Raw genomic sequence first — 19,190 nt, forward strand, 5'->3', positions numbered from 1 at the left:
ACACTCTGGGACATTTTGGTCTCAAGGCGAGGAGTTGCCATGTTCAGAGCGCTGTGGTTCTGAGAGGGTGGGGCTGGCGTTTCCGAAGGAGTTTTGCTTTTCGGCTGTAGACACAAGGAGGGAGAGTCTGTAACTGACATAAACCTGTTGGGCATCTGTCACCTGCAGAGGCCTGAAGGAACAGAGATATCACTTAGAAATGTCGGTGTAGGTTCCAGACCGTGAAACTGGGTGATGGATGATGAGGTGAGCAGGAAACTTTCAACATGAGGATGTTTTAGTTTTAGAAGTGCAGCCTGTGAGGTTTCAGAACCCAGGGAGCAGCTTCTGTCAGTACCAGCAGGTGGAGTCTGCAGCGAAGGAGCCCAGGCTGGCCCTGGGCAGGCTGTCCCTGCTCCCTCACCCTTGGGTGCCTGGGGCCATCCTTGTGGTGGGTCACACACTCAGCATCAGGAATGGGCAAGCCGCTTGGCCAGGCACTACACTGTAGGTGGAGGCTCCGTGGGGTTTCTTGCTGGATGACGTCCCGTGCCTCTTGATCAAACTGCTTCTTAGTGGCCTGCCAGCCAGCTATAGCAGTTGGCTTCCAGAGGTTGAATCCCACGAACTGGCTTGTCCTAGCTTTCCCTCCCAAAGGGGACGCTTTTATGTTGTCTGACCCAGTAGTTGGGAATAACACCTTTTGCAAGGCAAGCAGCGAGCTTCATTTGTTCTCGACCTATTCCTTGGCCTTTGTGGCCTTTGAGAGATTGCTGGAGCTGTAGAGGGGGTGGGGGTGGGGGTGGGGGTGGGGGAGCACAAGTGAATGCCTGCTTCATGGCAGGCATGCTTTCCGTGGTGGTGGTGCTTTGGGTACCCAGCAGTGGTTTGGAGGTTTGTAACATGTGTCTCTTGCTGGGCCAAAACAGTGGGTATGAGCACCGCTGAATGTTACAGTGGCATACTTTCTTTTTAAAGATGTGCATTGAAGAGGGGCAGGAGAGATGGCTCAGTGGTTGAGAGCACTGGCTGCTCTTCTAGAGAACCCAGGTTCAAGTCTCATCATCTGCGTGGTGGTTCACAGCCATCTGTAACTCCACTTCCAGGGGATCCAGTGCTCTTGTCTGGCTTCTGCAGGCACTAGGCCTGCATCTGGTATGTATATATATATATATATATATATATATATATATATATATATATATATTTACACACACATATATATATATATACAGAATACTTATACACATAAAAGTAAAATGATAATTAAAAAAAATTGTGCTGGAGAATTGGCAGCCATTTGCTCCTTGTTGTGCACATCAAAGGCTCGAGTCTGTTGTTACACCTGAGAGGATATCCGATGCTGATAGTACCCCCTCTGTACCCCATCTTCTGCCCCCAGCCACAGAGATGCTCTTCCCGTGTAGGTAGTATGTGTCATTTTTGTTTGAAAGTATAGGCTGCTGTTTGAATTTCTGACAGGGTAAGCTAAAAATTCATGGTTGTCCCAGATAGTACTTTGGTTTAAAGTGGCCAGTGGTGGCTTTTGTGACCAAAGTAGAACAGAAGCAGAGGAGTGTCCTTTGAGATCTGGCTCAGCGGTTAAAGCATGTGCTGCTCTTGCAGAGGACCTGGGTATAGTCTTCACACCCACACAGGGCAGCTCACAAGCACCTGCAGCTCTAGCTCCAGGGGGTCTCACGCCCCCTTCTGGCTTCCACAGGTCCCAGCACGCGATAGAGATGGCTGCACTTAAGCCAGTGTGACCCCAAACTCAGTAAGCTGATGGAGGTTGTCTGTGCTGCTTGTTGGCATTCACGTTGGACTTTCTTCCCTGCAGTTTCAGGGCCTGTCTGGCGGGAACACTGGTCTACTGTCCCCCGAGAAGGGGAAGTTCCAGCCAACAGTGTCGTCCCTGGGCTCTTGAGTCTGCTCTTGGCGCCATAGAACAGGTGTAGCGCTCGTGTGTATTAGTAAAAGCACACAGACTCGTCGGGGGTAAATGTAAAACAGGTGTCAATAAGGTAACTATGATGCCGCACAGTGTAAAAAAAAAATGCTGTGGTCACCACACCGCCCTTTAATAAAAACGGACTTTTAACTGTATCAGTTTTTCTTGCTCGTGCAGTAAATCTTATGTTTACAGAAATTAGCCTGAGCATTTTATAAAAGTCAGACAGCCAAGAAATATAATTTCCTCAACAGCGTTTGTCTTGCCCTCTTGCAGATGGTGTAAAATCAGGTGTGTGAAGAATAAAAAAAAAAGCAACCTGAGCCGCCGGGAACAGCGTTTCAGATTTATGCTTTGCAGATGATTCTGCTGAGATGAATGCATTGATTGCTTCTCTGTTGCTTTCCGCAGATAATGTCCACACCGCCCGGGAGGCACTGGGTCACAATCCTGTCAGCAGACATTCTTCTAGAAATGCCGTAATTATGACCAAATTAAAAAAAAAATTGTCATGAAGCTCATTGACACAAATTTCACATTTGTAATTTGCTTTTATTTGTCTAAGGCCTAAGTGTAGAGTTGAGAGTTTGTAAAGTGCTTGCGCTGACATTAGCAGGATGAAGTGGGCAAGAGTGGCTTGCGTTAAGTTTAACGGACAAGACAATAACGCTTAGGCCTTAGGGAATTATGGAGGCGTTTGTTTTCAGACAGTGTCGCTGGGACAGCGGGCTGGTCTGTAGCAATTGGAAGGAGGCCCTTCCTGCTGCCTCCCCAGAATTGGGTCTTGCCCTCCCCCAGGCTGTCTGTGAGTCTGTGTGGAATTCCAGTGCCTTACAACTGTGACCGGATCGTGGGTTCATGTGTGTCAGAACATGGAGGTGGGGTGCTGGTGCAGCAGCTGTGCAGCCAGCCACATCCTCGCAGCAGCAGGACAGAACCGTGTCTGCAGTCCAGTGGGTTGGGTCGTGGCTGGCCACTGACTTGGTTCGCTGGTGTGGGCAGGAAGGGGAGGTTCTTCCCGGCTTTGACCGTCCTGCGGTCTTTACCTTTTGCTATGTCCTTTCAGGTTTGTTTACTTTAAACACCGCATGTGTGTGAGTGTTTTGCCTACACGTATGTATGTATGTTCACACTGTGCACTCCTGGTGCCTGCAGACCTCCTAAGAGGGCCTCAGATCTTCTGGGACTACAGTTACAGATGACTGTGAGCCACCGTGTGAGTGTTGGGGGACTGAACCTGACTCCTCTTGCAGGAGTAGCCAATGCTCTTATCCACTGAGCGCCTCTTCAGCCCTCGCTGTGAACACGCTAGCATCCCCTCCTTGCCTCGTATTGCCTGTCTGAGGGAGGGTAGTATAGGACTGGCTGGCTCATTCATGGAATCCAGCCAAACTGAGGTTATGGGATGGCTTGTCACACTAGGTGCCAGACCTACATCTCCAGCTCCAGTATCAATGTCTTCAGACCCTCCTTTTTCCATCACTGTGGTCATTTTCTAGCAGGGATCTTGTTTTCCAAGGACAACCTGTTGGATGACTTTCCTTAAGCTGGTTGCACCATACCTTCCTGAGAAAGGGATCCTTACCAGGTGACATAAACAAAGCCACACTCATCTGGGAGTAGCCTGCGTATCACCACTGAACAATAAAAGGTCATTCAGTTGTACTGTTACAATTAGTCCTATCAGACAAACAAACCACGATGATTGAGTCTGTTTGCTTCTGTGCCAGAAGGGCAGGGCTGTGTCTTCTTCCAAGCTGGTCATCAAACTGTCCTCGAATGTACCACCTTCCACCATCACAGCCCTGTGTGTGGGAGTGCCCAGGTGCCTGGAACGGCACCCAGTTGGCAGATGGGACGGGGGCCACATGAGTAGGCCGTCTGGCTCAGTGAGTGTCACAAGGCACTGTATGCCAAGTACTGAGGGGCTAGCCTCTTCCAGCCAGGCTGTGGAAGGATGAAACTGTATGGAGCACGTAGTTCATGGCTTCATCTCTGTCCACGAGGCTGCCCACATTTGCTGGGGAGGCGGGATGTCCACATTTTACAGAGGTGAATTTTATACAGTTGTTCTGTTTACTGGGGTCTGCATGGGGCTCTGGTAAGCTGAGAAGGTGTGCCTGTAGAGGTGGGTTGGAGCCTGTCCTTCAAGGACTGGAAGGATGGATGGGTGAAGGCAGGGAGGATGCGAGGACCCTGAGAGTGGCTCAGGGCGCTGGGCTACAGGTGGAGCCTTGCGGGACACAGCTTCCCACTGTCATGAGCTTTGGGTGACTGAGAGCAGACTCCTGTCACTTGCTTGTATCTCTCCTCAGCAGCACCACCCATTTCAAATGCCAGATCAGAGTTGAGGACACCAGGAACTGCCCCAGTCATCCTCAGGACCATGCTGCTGCTGCTGCCGCCACCTCCTCCATGAGCGAGCGTGGGCGAGCGCCTCTGACACAGGCAGTTACAGCAGCAGCTCTGATTGCTTCTCCCCTGCAGGCTCCCCACGTATTTACTCAGCCTGAATGCCGCAGTGCTGTGCCCAGTGCCTTCCTACTGTTTCTTCCTGGGCATATTTCATCTTCTCAGAGATTCCTAAAGCTGCCCAGGGTCCTGCTCTGACCCTGCTGTGCTCATGAAACCCCGTAAGAAGCCTTGCTGTTTAGAGATTAGAATTGTGGTCTTCAATGTCCTTTGGTTGTCCTCTCCGTGCAGGGTCATATGGTCCTTAGAGGCCACTGGAAGTTAATGATGTGTGGAAGCTGGGTTGTGTTACTTGTATTCAGGCTGTTCTTCCTACAGTTCCTGCCCCACCCACCTGCCCACATCTGTCCACATCTGTCCACATCTGTCCACATCCTCCCACTTCTAGAATCTTCTTACCTACTCCGTAGTAACCAATTCACAAGTCACTTACGTTACATAACAGACCCTGGAGTGCAGCAGTGCTCAAGGCTGATGTTTCCCTGTCTTTTCTGAGCTTACAGTGTGGTGGGAGGGAGGCACAGATAGGAAAGGATGCATATAGAATCCTAAGTTGAGGTGAAGGCCACTGAGGAAGGAAGATCCTAGTTGCTCAGTGGGATAAGGGTCAGTGGCAAGAACAGCAAGGCAGTAGGGAAGTCATTGGATTTGTCCATGGGAGAGGTCGCTGCCGGGGTGGACGCAGCACAGGACAGTGGATGGGCAGTGGTGGGAAAGTGGCAAGTGCGGAGCTTGGATATCCTGAGAATGGCGTGAGCAGGAGCTGGTGCCATACACGTGTGCGGGGAAGGCAGCTACGGGTCTGGGGTGTGGCTCAGTCCCAGCGCTGACATGGAGGGGAAGGAGGGGAAGTGCAGCTAGGCATGGTGGCAGGTGCCTGAAGCCCCAGAGTTAGCGAGGTGGAGGCAGGAGGACTGGAGTTCAAGGTCAGCCTTACCTACACTCATAGTTTGAGGCCAGCCTGAGTTACACAAGACCTTGTGCCCCCAAACCATGTAAATAAAGAAATGAATGTAAAGTAAATAAAGTGGGTAATAAAAAAGAAACAAAACAAAACAACAACAACAAAAAGAGCAAACTAGGGGAAATCCCCACAGTTCTCTGACTGGGGAGGAGAGGGACAGAGAGCATCAGGGGTGACGTCCAGAGTGTGGCCCTGCGGGGACCAGACAGTTGCAGGTCTGTTTTCCGAGCTGGGGGAAGAACTGGATAGAGCTGGATACAGCGATCGTGCTTCCTGGTTTGGACACTGTTGGGTAGGAGCTGCTGTCTGATGTCCAGGTGCCAGCGCTGTAAACATGGCTTCATGTCTGAGATTGGAACTCAGATGAGATCTGGGTCATAGATCGCAGTGGGGAGTCACAGGCATGTGTGGGAAAAAGCCAGGGTAAAAGGTGACCACTACCCAGGGAGGAACTGTAGTGTGCGAGGGGAGCTCGGGACTCCGTCTGTTCACTGCAGGGTAAAGAGGAGCTTGCAGGAGATAGAGAAAGATGGGTTCGTAGCATATCACAGAATCCTGAAGAGGGCATCGATCCAAAAGAGGGGAGGAAGCAACCAGATGTGGTGGTAGCCTAGCACCATGAAATCCTACACCCGAAATCCTAGCAGCTGGGGAGCTGAGGCACAATGATTGCTGAGAATTAAAATTTTCTTTCAATTGCACTTACTGATTTGGGCCTGCATGGGCCTGGGTATGCCACTGCATGTGTGAGGAGGTCAGAGGTTAATCCGCTGGAATTGGTTCCGTCCTTCCACCGTGTGGTGACTGAATCTGGGTCTAACAGAACCGCTGCAGACTTCAAGCCAACATGGGTTATACTGTGATTCCAAGGCAATGCAGTTGACAGAGGCTGTCTGCCATAGGAACTTGGCCCCTGGAGCCCATGTGTATCAGTCACTTTTCTGTTGCTCTCCTGTGTCGCCAGGACCAAAAGCAACTTACAAAAGGAAGAGTTTATTTTGGCTTATGGTTGCAGAGGGAGAGGCCGTAGTGGTTAAGAAGGCGTGGCAGCAGTCAGCGGAGCAGGAAGCCTTGAGTTCACATCCTGAACCACAAGCCAGAGGCAGGAAGTGAACTGGGAGTTCATGAGGCTTTTCACTCTCAGAGCCCACCCACGGTGGCACACTTCCTCCAGCGAGGCTGCGCCACCAACCGAGGACCAAGGGTTCTTCTCATTCACACCTTTACAGCTCGTGGACATGGAAATAAAGAGCCATCTCCGCAAAGATGTCATCTGACCTCTGTCTGTGCATCACAGCATGTGCCAACCCTCACAACGTGATAATTAAGCAAAGACCAAAGTGAGAAGGAAGGGAGGGACCCGTTCTCTTGAGGCACACGAAAAGTGACCACCAAAGGATGGCGCTGGGTGGAGCAGCTGCCTGTCAGCGAGGAGCACGGCAAGGACGGGCAGGGGTGAGGGCAGCTGTGAGCCAACGTGGAGCACATTGGACCTGCTCTGGATCCTCGGAGTCTGTTGTCTCTTTCTCCTTTTAGGCTTTAGTCCTTGAGTTATCCTTCCACATTGATGTCATCCTTTACCTTCTTTTGGAGGCCAAGCATTTGCCTCTTGGTGCTTTGGTGTTGACTCTGCAAAGTCAGAGCTAGAAAGGAGGAGAGGACCAGGACGGAGGAGTGATGTGCTCTGCCAGAGTGACGCAAGCACGGGGGCGGGAGGATGAGGGTAATGCAGAGTGTCACTAAAGCCACTCACCTGTAGTGAATATTGGTGATCTGTGGGCCCGTGGTATGTTCTTCCAAGACCCTACAAAGCACCATGCCGGAGGCTGGCACGGGTGCTTGTCTGCTTACCTGTAGGCATTCATTTCTCATCCCACACAGCTCTCTGACTCTTAAAAAAGATTGATTTTATTTATTTATTTATTTATTTATTTATTTATTTATTTATTTAATGTGTATGAGTGCTCTATCTGCATGTACACCTGCATGCCAGAAGAGGGCATCAGATCTCATTACAGATGGTTGTGAGCCACCATGTGGTTGTTGGGAATTGAACTCAGGACCTCTGGAGGAGCATCCAGTGTTCTCAACTGTGGAGCCATCTCTCTATCCCCTCTCTCTGACTTGTAAGATTTGCTCTTTCGGGGGCTGGAGAGATGGCTCAGCGGTTAAGAGCACTGACTGTTCTTCTAGAGGTCCTAAGTTCAATTCCCAGCAACCACATGGTGGCTCACAACCATCTGTAATGGAATCAGATGCCCTCTTCTGGTGTGTTTGAAAACAGTAACAGTGTACTCATATATATAAAATAAATCTTAAAAGAAATTGTTCTCTCTCCTTCCTTCCTTCCTTCTGCTCTTTCTCTCTTTCTTTTTTTTCCTTTCTTTTCCTATGACCACTGGTCCAGGACTCTCTCTCTATATATATATATATTTTTTTTCCATTTGTTCATCCATCTGTCAGTCCATCCATCTGTCCATCATAACTTGGCTAATGTGGTGCTGGAGAGAAGGCTCAGCATTAAGAACATTTACTGCTTTTTGCAGAAGACCCAAGTTTGGTTCCAGCCCCAACATGAAGTCTCACAACTTCCTGTAACTCCAGTTCCAGGGGATCTGATGTCCTCTTCTGGCCTCTTTAGGCTTCTGCATACATATGGTGCACACACATGCACACACACATACACACATTCACACACACACACACACACACACACACACACATAAATCAGTAACTTGGCTGGTGTTCTGTAGAAAAGATAGTACATGAGATAGCTGGGGCTAGTGATAAATTCCTGTACTCCCAGCAATTTGAGGAGGCTGCAGCAGGAGGGTCACAAGTTCAAGGCCAGCCTGAGCAACTTAGCAAAATCCTATCTCAGAGTAAAAGTTTTCAAGTGCTCTGGATGTGGCTTAGTGGCTCTAGGTTTATTCTGTAAAAGAAAAAGAGTATGTGTTTCTATTTAGGAATTATTTTTAAGTTTTTGATTGATTTTTGAGGCAGGAGTCTTTTTCTATTGCCCAGGCTAGTCCTAAACTCCTGGGCTCAAGCTGTCCTCCGATCTCAGCTTCCCTAGTGCTTGGGACTACAGATGCATGCTGTTGTATCAGGTTGCCAGGGACTCTCCATGTTGTGTTATTTAACCCAGACAGCCAGATATGTTATTTGTGAGGGTAAAGAGTCACAGGTTTGTGGGTGTAAAAGTAATTCTTTGGGGGTTTGTCTTACGCTCCTTTTTGCTCCTAAATAACCGCAGGACATTTCTAGACCCACTGTAGCCTATTTTAGTTCCTGAATAAAGACAGATAGACCTGGTATTTTTATTAGCAAGCCGCTGGCACTAAGCTGCCAGGTTCTGAGCCATTCTAACCCGGCTAGGCTGCTAACACCAGCCGAATGCCCCTTTGCTTGCCCTGGCTCACTGTGGTCCATGTGTATCCTCATGGCTGCTCTTTCATCGAGACCTTATGGCGAATCCTCCTGATCCATCCACGTGGCCTTTCTACATTTTTTTTTTTTGTCCTTCTCCCTTTACTCTGACCCTGTGGTCCCTCTCTGGTCTCTCCCAGACCCCTGACTTGGGTCAAAAACCCTCACAAATAACAGATGTGGCTTTTTGGGTTAAAATTGTGTTCTGCCCAGCTAATTGGCTGATCAGCTCTTTATTAACCAATCACAGGTGATGGAAAACATTTTTTAGGTAACAGATATCAGAGATGGTTGACCACGCCCTTGGCTGTGTGCACGAAAGCCTGTGGGGCCAGATGTCAGCCTCCAGTGTCATTCCATAGAAAATCATCCACATTGGTTCTGAGACAGGGCCTCAGGGTGGCCTGGCATTTCCCAATTGGGTGGAGCCAGCCAGCAAGCCCCAGATCTCTGCCAGTTCCGCCTCCCCAGTCCTGAGCTCATACACCCATACCACCACCCCTAGCTATTTCACATGTGGGTTCTGGTCTTCATGCTTGCAAGGCAAGCTCTTTAATCTGCTGATATGGCCCCCAGCCTGTCACAGTAGTTTATGGACAGTAAGTGTTAGAGGCCCACAATTATATATTTTTCTACAGCTCATTGTGAGTAGCCCAACAGTCTTGTAAGACTGGCTCTTAGAATCCCATATTGCTTGTTGCAGAAAAGTTAGAGGAGCTAAGGGTTGGCTCGTTTACAGAGGAAGTGGAATACAGCTTATAACTAATCCAGACCCTCTAGCCAAAGAGACAGCTTTTCATCTGTGTTCTGAGGAACTGTAGTGTAACTCAGAGATAGGCAATGGCTTTGTCCAGGGGTGTCTCAGGAAGCACAAATCTGACATTAAAAATTAAAAAAGAGTGTCTCTGCCCACAGGAGCTGGTGGTGTTTGCAGATTTGGAAGGAAAAGGCAGCCAGTTTTCCTATCTATCGGCTTCTGGGAGGAATTTGACCTGATGTTTGGTACCTGGTTCCATATGCCATGCCCAGAAAGCATTAACTTAAAATGCTTGTCATCAGTTATCAGTCCTGAATCTTCTGCAGACTTGAGCTCAGCTTCTGTCTGGAGAGAAAGAGCAGAAGTAAGCTGCTTCATTAAAAGAAATGGAAGGGCCATGGAGAAATAAAACCCTCTAATTTCTGTGAGTGTGATTGTGTTCATGTGCGTGTGTGTGTGTATGCGTGTGTGTGTGTGTGTGTGTTTAGGAGGCAATAGGGTCTCATGTAATCTATGGGCATTCACCATGTAGCCAAGGCTGACTTTGAACTCCTGATCCTTCTGCTTCCATCTCTCAAGTGCTGGGGGAAGGCCGTGTACCATGAAGCCTGGCTAACACTCCAGCTCCCTAGGTCACTGACCACACGGCTGTGGATGCCGACATGCAGACGAGAAGGTCACCGTTGCGTTTGGAATGTTTTAATCTGTAATTATACAGCCTAAGTGTGCGAGTTTGTATTCCTTCCCCTTTCTATATGTTTACAAGTGTGAGCTTTCAACAGAAGTGTATAGCCTTTGTGGTTTGTTGGGCCCCGCAGGGCTCACCTGGGACACTTACAGGAGTGGCGCCATCACTGTGCATTTGGCTGGCTCATGAGCATGCTTTTTTTCTCTGATTGCAAAATGCATCTTATAATTTGGAGAACAAAAGAGTCAAATAAGAAATAACCCTCCTGCCCTTTTAGAAGCAAGTGTGTGCGTGTGCGTGTGCTCTGGGGCTGTGCTGCAGGAACCTCAGTTGCTTCCTCCACTTTGTGAGCACTTTCTGTATTTCCTCGTGATTTTTGTCTCATCTGGTTTGAGACGGGGTCACTGTCTGGCCCAGCAGGGCTGGCTTGCAGGGGTTCTGCCATGGCAACAAGTAACCCTAATCACTGAGTCACCTTGCCGGGACCCACCTGGAGATTTTTAGTGGTAGGATAGACAGTAGTGTCTCATGACACTGGAAGGTCACAGTTAGCCTAGACAGGACTTTCATACAGTAACAGTCCTCCTAAGGGAGACTTTCCCAGCCTCCCTTTCCAAATGACCCGTAGTAATACACCGTCAGCTCAGCACAGAGACGTCGGGAAGTCAGACCGTGTCCCTTTTGCGTTCTTAGGATCTCGGTGCCCATTGCTTCGAGGCTAGGCTCGGATCCAGTTAGAAAGTAAATCCAGCCAGTTGTGTTGGCACGTGCCTGTAATTTCAGGACTCAAGAGGCTGAGGCAGGATTGCACATTCAAGGCCAGGGTGGGCTACATAGCAAGACCCGGCCTTTAGAAACAAGTGAATGGAAATCATCACCTAGATAGGATTGATCTGGTAGAGCTAAGAAAAGCAAATCTCGCCCTTTGAGTTACTGGAGAAGCCCAGGAGGAACATGTCATGCTGTAGGGCTTTATAGCTACTGTTCGCTTGGCTTAGCACAAGGGGCCATGGGATATTTTCACAGAAAGCTTTCTCTTTCTGAGATTTTTTTTTCCCCCAGATAAAGAGGGCTTGTTTAATTCGGGAAGAGTTATTTCGTGGGAAATTAAATATTTGTAAATCCTCTGCCGCATTTCCACACGTGTCAGTTCTCTGGCAAATGACGGCTTTGGAGTGGTTGGGAAAGGATTTCTTAAAGGCAGACGCTTCTGTGTTCCCCTGCTTAGCCGTGTTTTCAGTTTTGAGTCAAGTAGGTGGAGGGCTCAGGGCTTTCCCTTTCTGTTAGGCTCTGGGTGGTGTTATGTGTTCTTAAACTTGGAACGATGATCACTTGTAGAGATTTTTAAGAAACAGTGGTTTCCTTGGGTATGTTAATGATGTCTGTGGCCTTTACAAAGAGCACCAGAACTGCTGCCTGGGCACTGGCAAGCAGCTGCAGCGCAGGAACCATAGACATGGTAACGGTGACATCTTGCTTTGGCATGCTCCGTGGTGTCTGATCACATTGCCTGCTTGGGAATCCTGAAAAATTTATTTTCAAGTCCCAGTACATCATTTTTTCCAACACTGATCAAAAGACTGGAAAACCAGAATTATATGTAGTCCGCACACTCTGAATCTTTTGGCTGTTTTTGTTGAAATACATCTATGCCTTCTAAGTATTGAAAGCCTAGTATCCTTTAACCTGGACGGCAGAGGTAAAACGGGTTTTATGCGAGATATTTAGCTGCGGACCACATCTTCAGCTTTTTATATGCCACAGTGGTCTTGCTCCCCCCTCCATTGTCTGATAGCGAGGTCATTTTCAGTCCTCTGAGAAATCCTATTCCCAGCCAGATGCGGCTCATATATTAAAAGTAGCACCTGTGGCTAATATCAGAGCGGCTTACCATAAATTTACATGGTAACTAGGATTATATCTGTCAGGACTGCTAAAAAGCATCTAGATTTAATTTGATTTCCAGTATCGTGGAAGCTATGCAACGTTTCGCTTCATAACTATATTTTAAAAGTTAAAAAATCAGTCCATTGTTAACTTTTACGGCCCCCCCAGCGCCCATTAAGTTGATTTGCTCAATGGAGGTTAGGACGAAGCAACCCGGCTACATTAAGATCGGAAACCGACCCATTTGTGACAAATTTAGTCCTTTCGTGTGACTCTTCTCCACGTCTCTGCGTTGATTGGATTCAGGTGTAGTTCATGTCAGTAGTGTTTAACCTCAAAAGAGTGGGCAGTGTGATGGGGTTGTTGTAAATTACGAAGTGTTCTGCGTTGGCTTATTTAAATGTAACCGGATCACTCGGCTGCACCAGCCTACACCAGTGGTGTGGTTTCAAAGACATCTCAGAGAACTGGGGTGCCTGCCTTCACCCCGTCCCTTTCTAACCTGCTCTGTTACCCATTGTCTTTCGAGTCTCTTCCATATGTCCTGGTTTACACACCTGCAGTTATAAAATTATTTGGGGTGCTATTGAGTCAGGTTGTTCCCCCTTCCAGCATTTATGAATACAATAATGATTCTCCATAAATCAAAATTATTTACAAGTTACAGAAAACCTGTTCCTGCAAATGAGATGTGAATGACGGTTTTTTATTTTCTTCCCGTTTCCAGCGACTCCTCAGCATGAAACCAGGAGCGTGTTTGTGTTTGCAGAAAAATTAGTTCGTAGCACAAAACCGAATTAAACATTCAAGTCAACCTTTTGGACATTTTAGAGTCTAAAATATGTAAGCAAAAACATGATCCAATTAAGAAATAAACAGAAGTCTTTTTCTTGATTAGGACTTGCGATTACCTTGGCAATAGCCCTGCCTTCTGAATGAGACAGGATTAATGTTAGCATTGGTGCTGAGGCTGGGCAGTGCGCAGCCTCTTAGTGCAGGGTCGTGACCCTGGGTGTACACACTTGCTTTGATTACAGTGAGCATGGACGTGCTTCCTGCCTGGGTTGACCTTTTTAAAGATGTTTATTATTTATTTTAAAAATGTATTTACTTTATGTGTATGGGTGTTTTGTCTGCGTATATGTCTATGCACCGTGTGTATGCCTAGTGAGTGCCTGAGGAGATCAGAAGAGGGTGGCGGATCCCCTGGGTCTGGAGTTAGAGCTGCCCTATGTGTGCTGGGAAAAGAACCTGCCTCTTCTGTGAGGCGAGGCGAGCAGTGCCCCTAACCCCTCAGCCACATCTCCAGACCGTTATTTTATTTATTTTTGACACAGGGTTTTTTTTCTAGCAGTTTAGGAAGAAATGGGGTGAGAGCAGACGCCCCAGTTTTCTGAGATATCTTTAAAACCACACCATTGCTGTCGGCTGATGCATTCTTACCTGGCCTGGCCCATCCTATTCCTGCCTCCCAAGTGCTGAGGTAACAGGTGTCCCCACCCCCACACCATCTGTGGCTCCCTCTTAAGTTTCTCCTTCCCTCCAGGAGACAGCTTCTCACTAGGTGCTAGCTGGCAGCACATTGGCTGTGTATCTGAGGCTGGCCTAGAACTCACATTCAACCTGCCTCAACCTGAGAAGTTCCAGGATTACAGACATGTGCAACCAGCTCAGGTAATTTTCTTTCTTTCTTTTTTTTTTTTAAAAGATTTATTTATTATATGTAAGTACACTGTAGCTGTCTTCAGACATTCCAGAAGAGGGAGTCAGATCTCATTACAGATGGTTGTGAGCCACCATGTGGTTGCTGGGATTTGAACTCTGGACCTTCGGAAGAGCAGTCGGGTGCTCTTACCCACTGAGCCATCTCACCAGCCCCTCAGGTAATTTTCTAGAGGGAAGAGATTTTTTTTTTTTTTTTGGTTTGTTTATTTGTTTCTAAAGATTTATTTTATTAGCCAGGCAACTTCCAGCTCTCAGGCTAGTGTATCTCTGTGAGTTGGAGGCTATCCTGGTCTACATAGTGAATTCAGTACAGCGAGGGCTATATGAAGAAACCCTGTCTCAAACAAAACAAATTGTGTGTGTGTGTAATTTATGACCAGGTGTGGTCGCAAGTGCCTTTAATCCCAGCACTCGAGAGGCTGAGGAAGGTGGATCTCTGTGAGTTTGAGGCCAGCCTGGTCTATAAAGCAAGTCCAGGACTAGCCAGGGCTAGACAGAAGCTCTGACTAGAAAACAAAACAAAATTTACACATGTATGTCTATATAACTATATATAGGGGCTGCCCTCGGAGCTGGAGTTAGTTTTGGGTGGGTGAGCTACTATGTGTCTGTGGGAACTGCATTCAGGCCCTGTAAGTGCTCTTCACTGCTGAGCTCCTTCCAGCCCCAGAGTTGAAGTTGTTGTTTGGTTTGGTTTTTGGTTGGTTTTGTTACTGTCCACTGAACTCGGGGTAGGCATGTGCTCTGCCATCGAGCTACATCCCTGACCCTTGGAAAGAAGCGTGTCACCGAGGAAGCGAAACAGCATTCACAAATTACACTGTGCTGAGGGTTGGTGAGATGGCTCAGTGGGTAGAGAGGTGCTTGCTGCCCAGCCTGAGGGCCTGGGTTTAATCTCTGGTAGCCATGTGGTAGAAGAAGAGGACCAGTTCTCACAAGTTGTCCAGGGATCTCTACATGAGTTACAGCCTGGGCATACCCATGCATGAGCACATGCGTACACCCATACACACATGCCCGAATGCATGCATACTGAGTGAATGTAATAGAAATTAAATTATTTTGTGAACTATCATAGGAGAAGTGATCATTTGTAGTGGGTAAAATTTATCAGGTAGAAATAATCACTTAATGATAAATGCCATCAGACATTTTGGGGGGAATTATGGCATCTCTTTTTGTCCCCAGAATAAGATGATTTCCTTGGGTGCTGTAGGTTGTTTTTCCATGTGGCTATTGGTGGAAAAAATGGGTAACTCTGAGACAGCCTTGTTTTGTCCTTTCGGCCTGCTTCTTTTCTGGGCTCTTTTTCCTCTGTGGACTCTGCGTCACTGGCCTTGAGGGGCGGCCACTGGGATCCAGGACTGGGAGCCTGGAGATGCCTGAGAGACACAGAGCAGTGATGGTAACCGTGGGCATCTCTGACTTGCAGGAACAGTTGGGGGTGGGAGTAGACACTGGCATTTTCAAATCCACCTAAGTTTTCACACTTTATACTGAAAGCAGACACGAGCGAGACCATGGCCTGCCTCTCTGTCCAGTTCCCATCTTCTTTTTAGTTGTCTGTCACAGTTGGAAGCAAATCTATGTCTATCCCCAAGATTCCATTTGATGTTCTGCTGGGGGGCAGGAACTCCGAAGTCACTGAAGAAGTCCCTTCCCAGCCATACAAAGTGCCCAGGCACTATATCTGTCCAGTGGCCCAAGGTATTTCTTTAGAAGGCTGGTTTTGAGAACAGAAATAAAGCTTTAGAAGAATTGATTATTTTTTAAAGTGGACGTTTATTTCCACACAACACAGAAATGGAGTAAATTTTAAAATAATCATTGCGATGCCCAGTAACTGCCTTTACCATGAGTTAATGTTGTATTACCTTAAGTAGTTTAGATGTTGGAAAATGACTATAATTTAAAGTTAAATAGATCAGCTTACAGTGCTGGATAGTCGCAGAGTATTTTGTGCGTGCATTGACTTATAAGGTAATATTTAGCTTGGTTCTTTCATAAATAACATCCCATGTTGGAAATGAAAACTGTGGTATTAACTGCATTTTTATTTAGAATTTTGTTTTAAGCCATGCAAAATTCTGTCATATAATTGGCTTTTAGGATTATTGTATATGAGCAAAGTATATATTTTCCTCTAATGAAATCCTTACTTGGAAAAAAATTGGCTGTCACAGTTGACTAAACAAATACATGCACACACACACACACACACACACACACACACACACTTATGTATAAGTCTGTATATATCCATGTTACAAAAGAAAATTTTCATTCATTCTATCCACACACATTTATTTGTCAAATACAGCCAGTATTCAGTAAATCATTAAAGATGAATTTTATTTAAGAAACGTTACTTTGTTCTCCTGAGACCGTACTACCAATGGAATATTGCAGTATTGTAGAGCTATAAAGAATTGTTTCTAGGGTAAATTTGAGGAAGAGGGAAAAAAGGAAGTTACAATACGTTGCCTACTTACCAATTAACTCTTACCTGCCAAAAAGCACATGAGACCCGCACAGCGGACATCCGCTAATCCAGTGGGTAGCCGTTCCGGGCTCTAATGCACACTGTTTTACACGCTAACGGTTTTGAAGTTCCAGGCCAGTGCTGACCTTTCACATGTGCCCCGCTCACAGTAGGATCTCCACTCATTGCTTCCTGTCACAACGGATTACAGTGACACAGCCCAGGACTCGCTTTGACTGCAATTAAGTTTTTGATCAGAATTATTTCGTTCACAAACAATCACATTTGTTAAAATGTTACATCTGTCTGAGAGCCGCTGGCAGCCTCCCTAGTTATCAGTGGGATGTGAGTGCAAGTCATTTGTCTTTCATAAAGCGGCAAGCAACCTTACCTATGTTATTTAATCCTCTTTCTTCTGCCGGTTTCTGCCTTTCATTTATTGGGGCTGGGAGGAAGCTGTGTCCTGATAGTGGTGCGAGGCAGTTTGGAGAGTTGGGGGGCTGTGAACAGGACTTATTTTTGGTGTAGAACAGAATTATCCAGCTGGGACCCAGGACACAATTACTGTTTCCAAAAATTGTCAGTGGCGATTCTGTTTCTGCGTGAGGAAATGTTTTAGCGTTGTGGATGTGGAGTGAGGGTTTGGTTCTTGGCCTGCCATGCCTTCCTCTCTGTGCCTCTGAAACACGGCCTTTCAGCCATTTTTGGACCCTGTGTTTCCAGTTCTCACACTGTGGCTGTGAGCTTGGGTACCGGAAGTGAGGCCAGCATCCCCTTGCTCAGGCTGTCCTAGCTGGAAGTGAGGCCAGCATTCCCTAGCTCAGGATCTCCTGGCTCCCTGTTTTCAGAACTGTCCTTTTCTTACTACAAAATGGCTGCAGAGACACAAGGAGCTTTCTCTGCCAACTCTGTTTTCTATCTGCCTGTGATGTGGGCTCAGCGGGCCTGTTCGCATTTCCCTGCACGTCACATTCCCTGCACAGGGTTCTAGAGAAAGTCTTTCCTTGGCAGCTTGTACCCTGCATGGGATCCTTTGGGGACTGAGTTAGGCTAAGAGTGTGACTCGGTCTTTGACTTGGTTTAGTGAGAACCGAGCCTGGGAGGCTGGCACGGAGGTGGTGACGGCAGAAGGGACAGAATGGAGTTGGAAGGCGATGAAGTCCGAAATACTTGAATGGTGTCTGAGAGCTTGAGAAATTTTAATTACTTTAAATATATATGTATACATTTAGAATACCATTAAAGGGATTTATTGCCAGGTTCTAAAATACTGTATTATAACCTAAACTGTTTCCCATTTGTTTTGACGTAGCTGGGCTCATTTATTACTAACTCATAAAGTTACAAGTGGCAAAAGAAAGCCATTGCACTCCCAAAATCTATTTAACTTTAATTTTTTAAGCGTTTTAATAAAGTAAGGCCTACTTTCCCATCCAAAATGTAGAAATTTTACTGGAATGAAATAGTGCAACCACTGGCTGCATTACAACGGCCTTCATTTTTCTTGTCGTCAGATTTCTGAGCAGATTTTTTTCTTAAGTCCGTTAGTGTAAAGAAAAAAAAATTTTTTTGACCATGTTTACTGTTTAAAGAAATGCTCAACAGTATTAAAATTTGAGAGAAAACTCCAACTGGAGACCGAGTATACCTGATTTTTATTAGATTTTATTTGTTGTTTGTGTGCATGTGTGTGCAACCGAGTGTTTGCATTCCTGCACACATGCCAGGGTGTATGTGTGGGGGCTGGAGAACAACTGTGGCAGTCAGTTACCCCTCCCACCTTGGGTCCTAGGGATCTAACTGAGGTCTTTGGGCTTGGTAGCAAGCACCTTTCCCCGATGAGCCGTCTCTCCATCACACCCCCGTGTCTCTTTTAACCTTAAAAATTTAACCTTAAAATGATGATTTAGCGATATCAGACTGGACCAGTCACTTTATTAAAATCTTATATTAATGCAGCCATTTTCTTAATTTCAAGTTTTTGTTGGGTTTTAAATTAATTCTAGGATCATGAGGGTTTTACACTTACGACTTGTGTACCCGTGTCTGTGTGTGGGGAGTCTCCTGGGAAGGAAGGCACTTGGGAGGCCTCTTTTAGGGAAACCTGAGGCAGTGAGGAGAAAGAATGATGTAGAACAACCCAGTCTTCAAAACAAAGAAAAACCCCAAGTGGAGAAAAATGCTGTGGGGCAGCAACCATCAGGTGTAAGCAGACTCTAGGCCTTCAGCGCTAAGTGCATCCGTGGGAGGCTCAGCCCTCAGCCTGCGTGAAAGTGAAATATCCTCAGAGCGCCAGACTCTGGAGAGAATGAAGCAGACACAGGCAGGCGGGCAGTGACTGGGGCTGGCCTCACAGGCTTTGAAACTGAGAAAAGTTGGACACTCGACTACCTTAAAGTTTTACTAGTGCTTGTAAAACAGTTCTGAGGTTTCGGAGGTCCCAATCAGCCCCGTAAGCCAGACGGAGGACTCAAGATTCTCTCCCAGCTACCCTGGAAGCAAACGCTTGTTTCCTGAACAGTGTGGGCTGAGTTATGGAGGAGGCCCCTCCCCCTTCCCGGTCTAGGAGAAGAACTCACCAGGGAACAGAGCCCCCAGGGTTTCAAGAAGAGTACACCCCAGCACACCAAGCACAGGGTGCTTGTGTAGGATCAGCCTAACGGGGAGAGGAGGTGCTGGTCTCACTATGAAGACTTAGACACGTGTTATAGCACTGTGTCTTCTGAGCACAGGACAGACAGACAGACGTAAGCCACTTTTGTGTCCTGTCTCCTCACTTCCACAGCGTCCTCTGTCGTCCTCTGTGAGCTGTTCTCTTATAGGCTAGTGCATGGGCAGAGTGTGGGTTGGGGAGGG

At 47.1% G+C, this 19,190-nt stretch overlaps 1 protein-coding gene across 6 annotated transcripts in view; it reads left to right on the top strand.

The window, feature by feature from the left end:
* Pcbd2 (pterin 4 alpha carbinolamine dehydratase/dimerization cofactor of hepatocyte nuclear factor 1 alpha (TCF1) 2) overlaps nucleotides 1-19,190 on the top strand; it is a 49,734-nt gene that overhangs the window by 11,018 nt on the left and 19,526 nt on the right. For 2 of the 6 annotated variants that reach the window (XM_006517399.4, XM_006517401.4), the window contains one exon: nucleotides 2,342-2,466. The exons of the other annotated variants lie outside the window; for them this stretch is intronic. In XM_006517399.4, coding sequence (XP_006517462.1) covers nucleotides 2,342-2,413 — 72 coding nt within the window. In that variant the 3' untranslated portion in view covers nucleotides 2,414-2,466. Of the gene's footprint in view, nucleotides 1-2,341; nucleotides 2,467-19,190 lie in introns of those variants that run through there. 6 annotated transcript variants of the gene reach the window in all.

The sequence above is a fragment of the Mus musculus genome, chromosome 13 (genome assembly GCF_000001635.26).
Source record: "Mus musculus strain C57BL/6J chromosome 13, GRCm38.p6 C57BL/6J".
Lineage (NCBI taxonomy): Eukaryota > Metazoa > Chordata > Mammalia > Rodentia > Muridae > Mus > Mus musculus.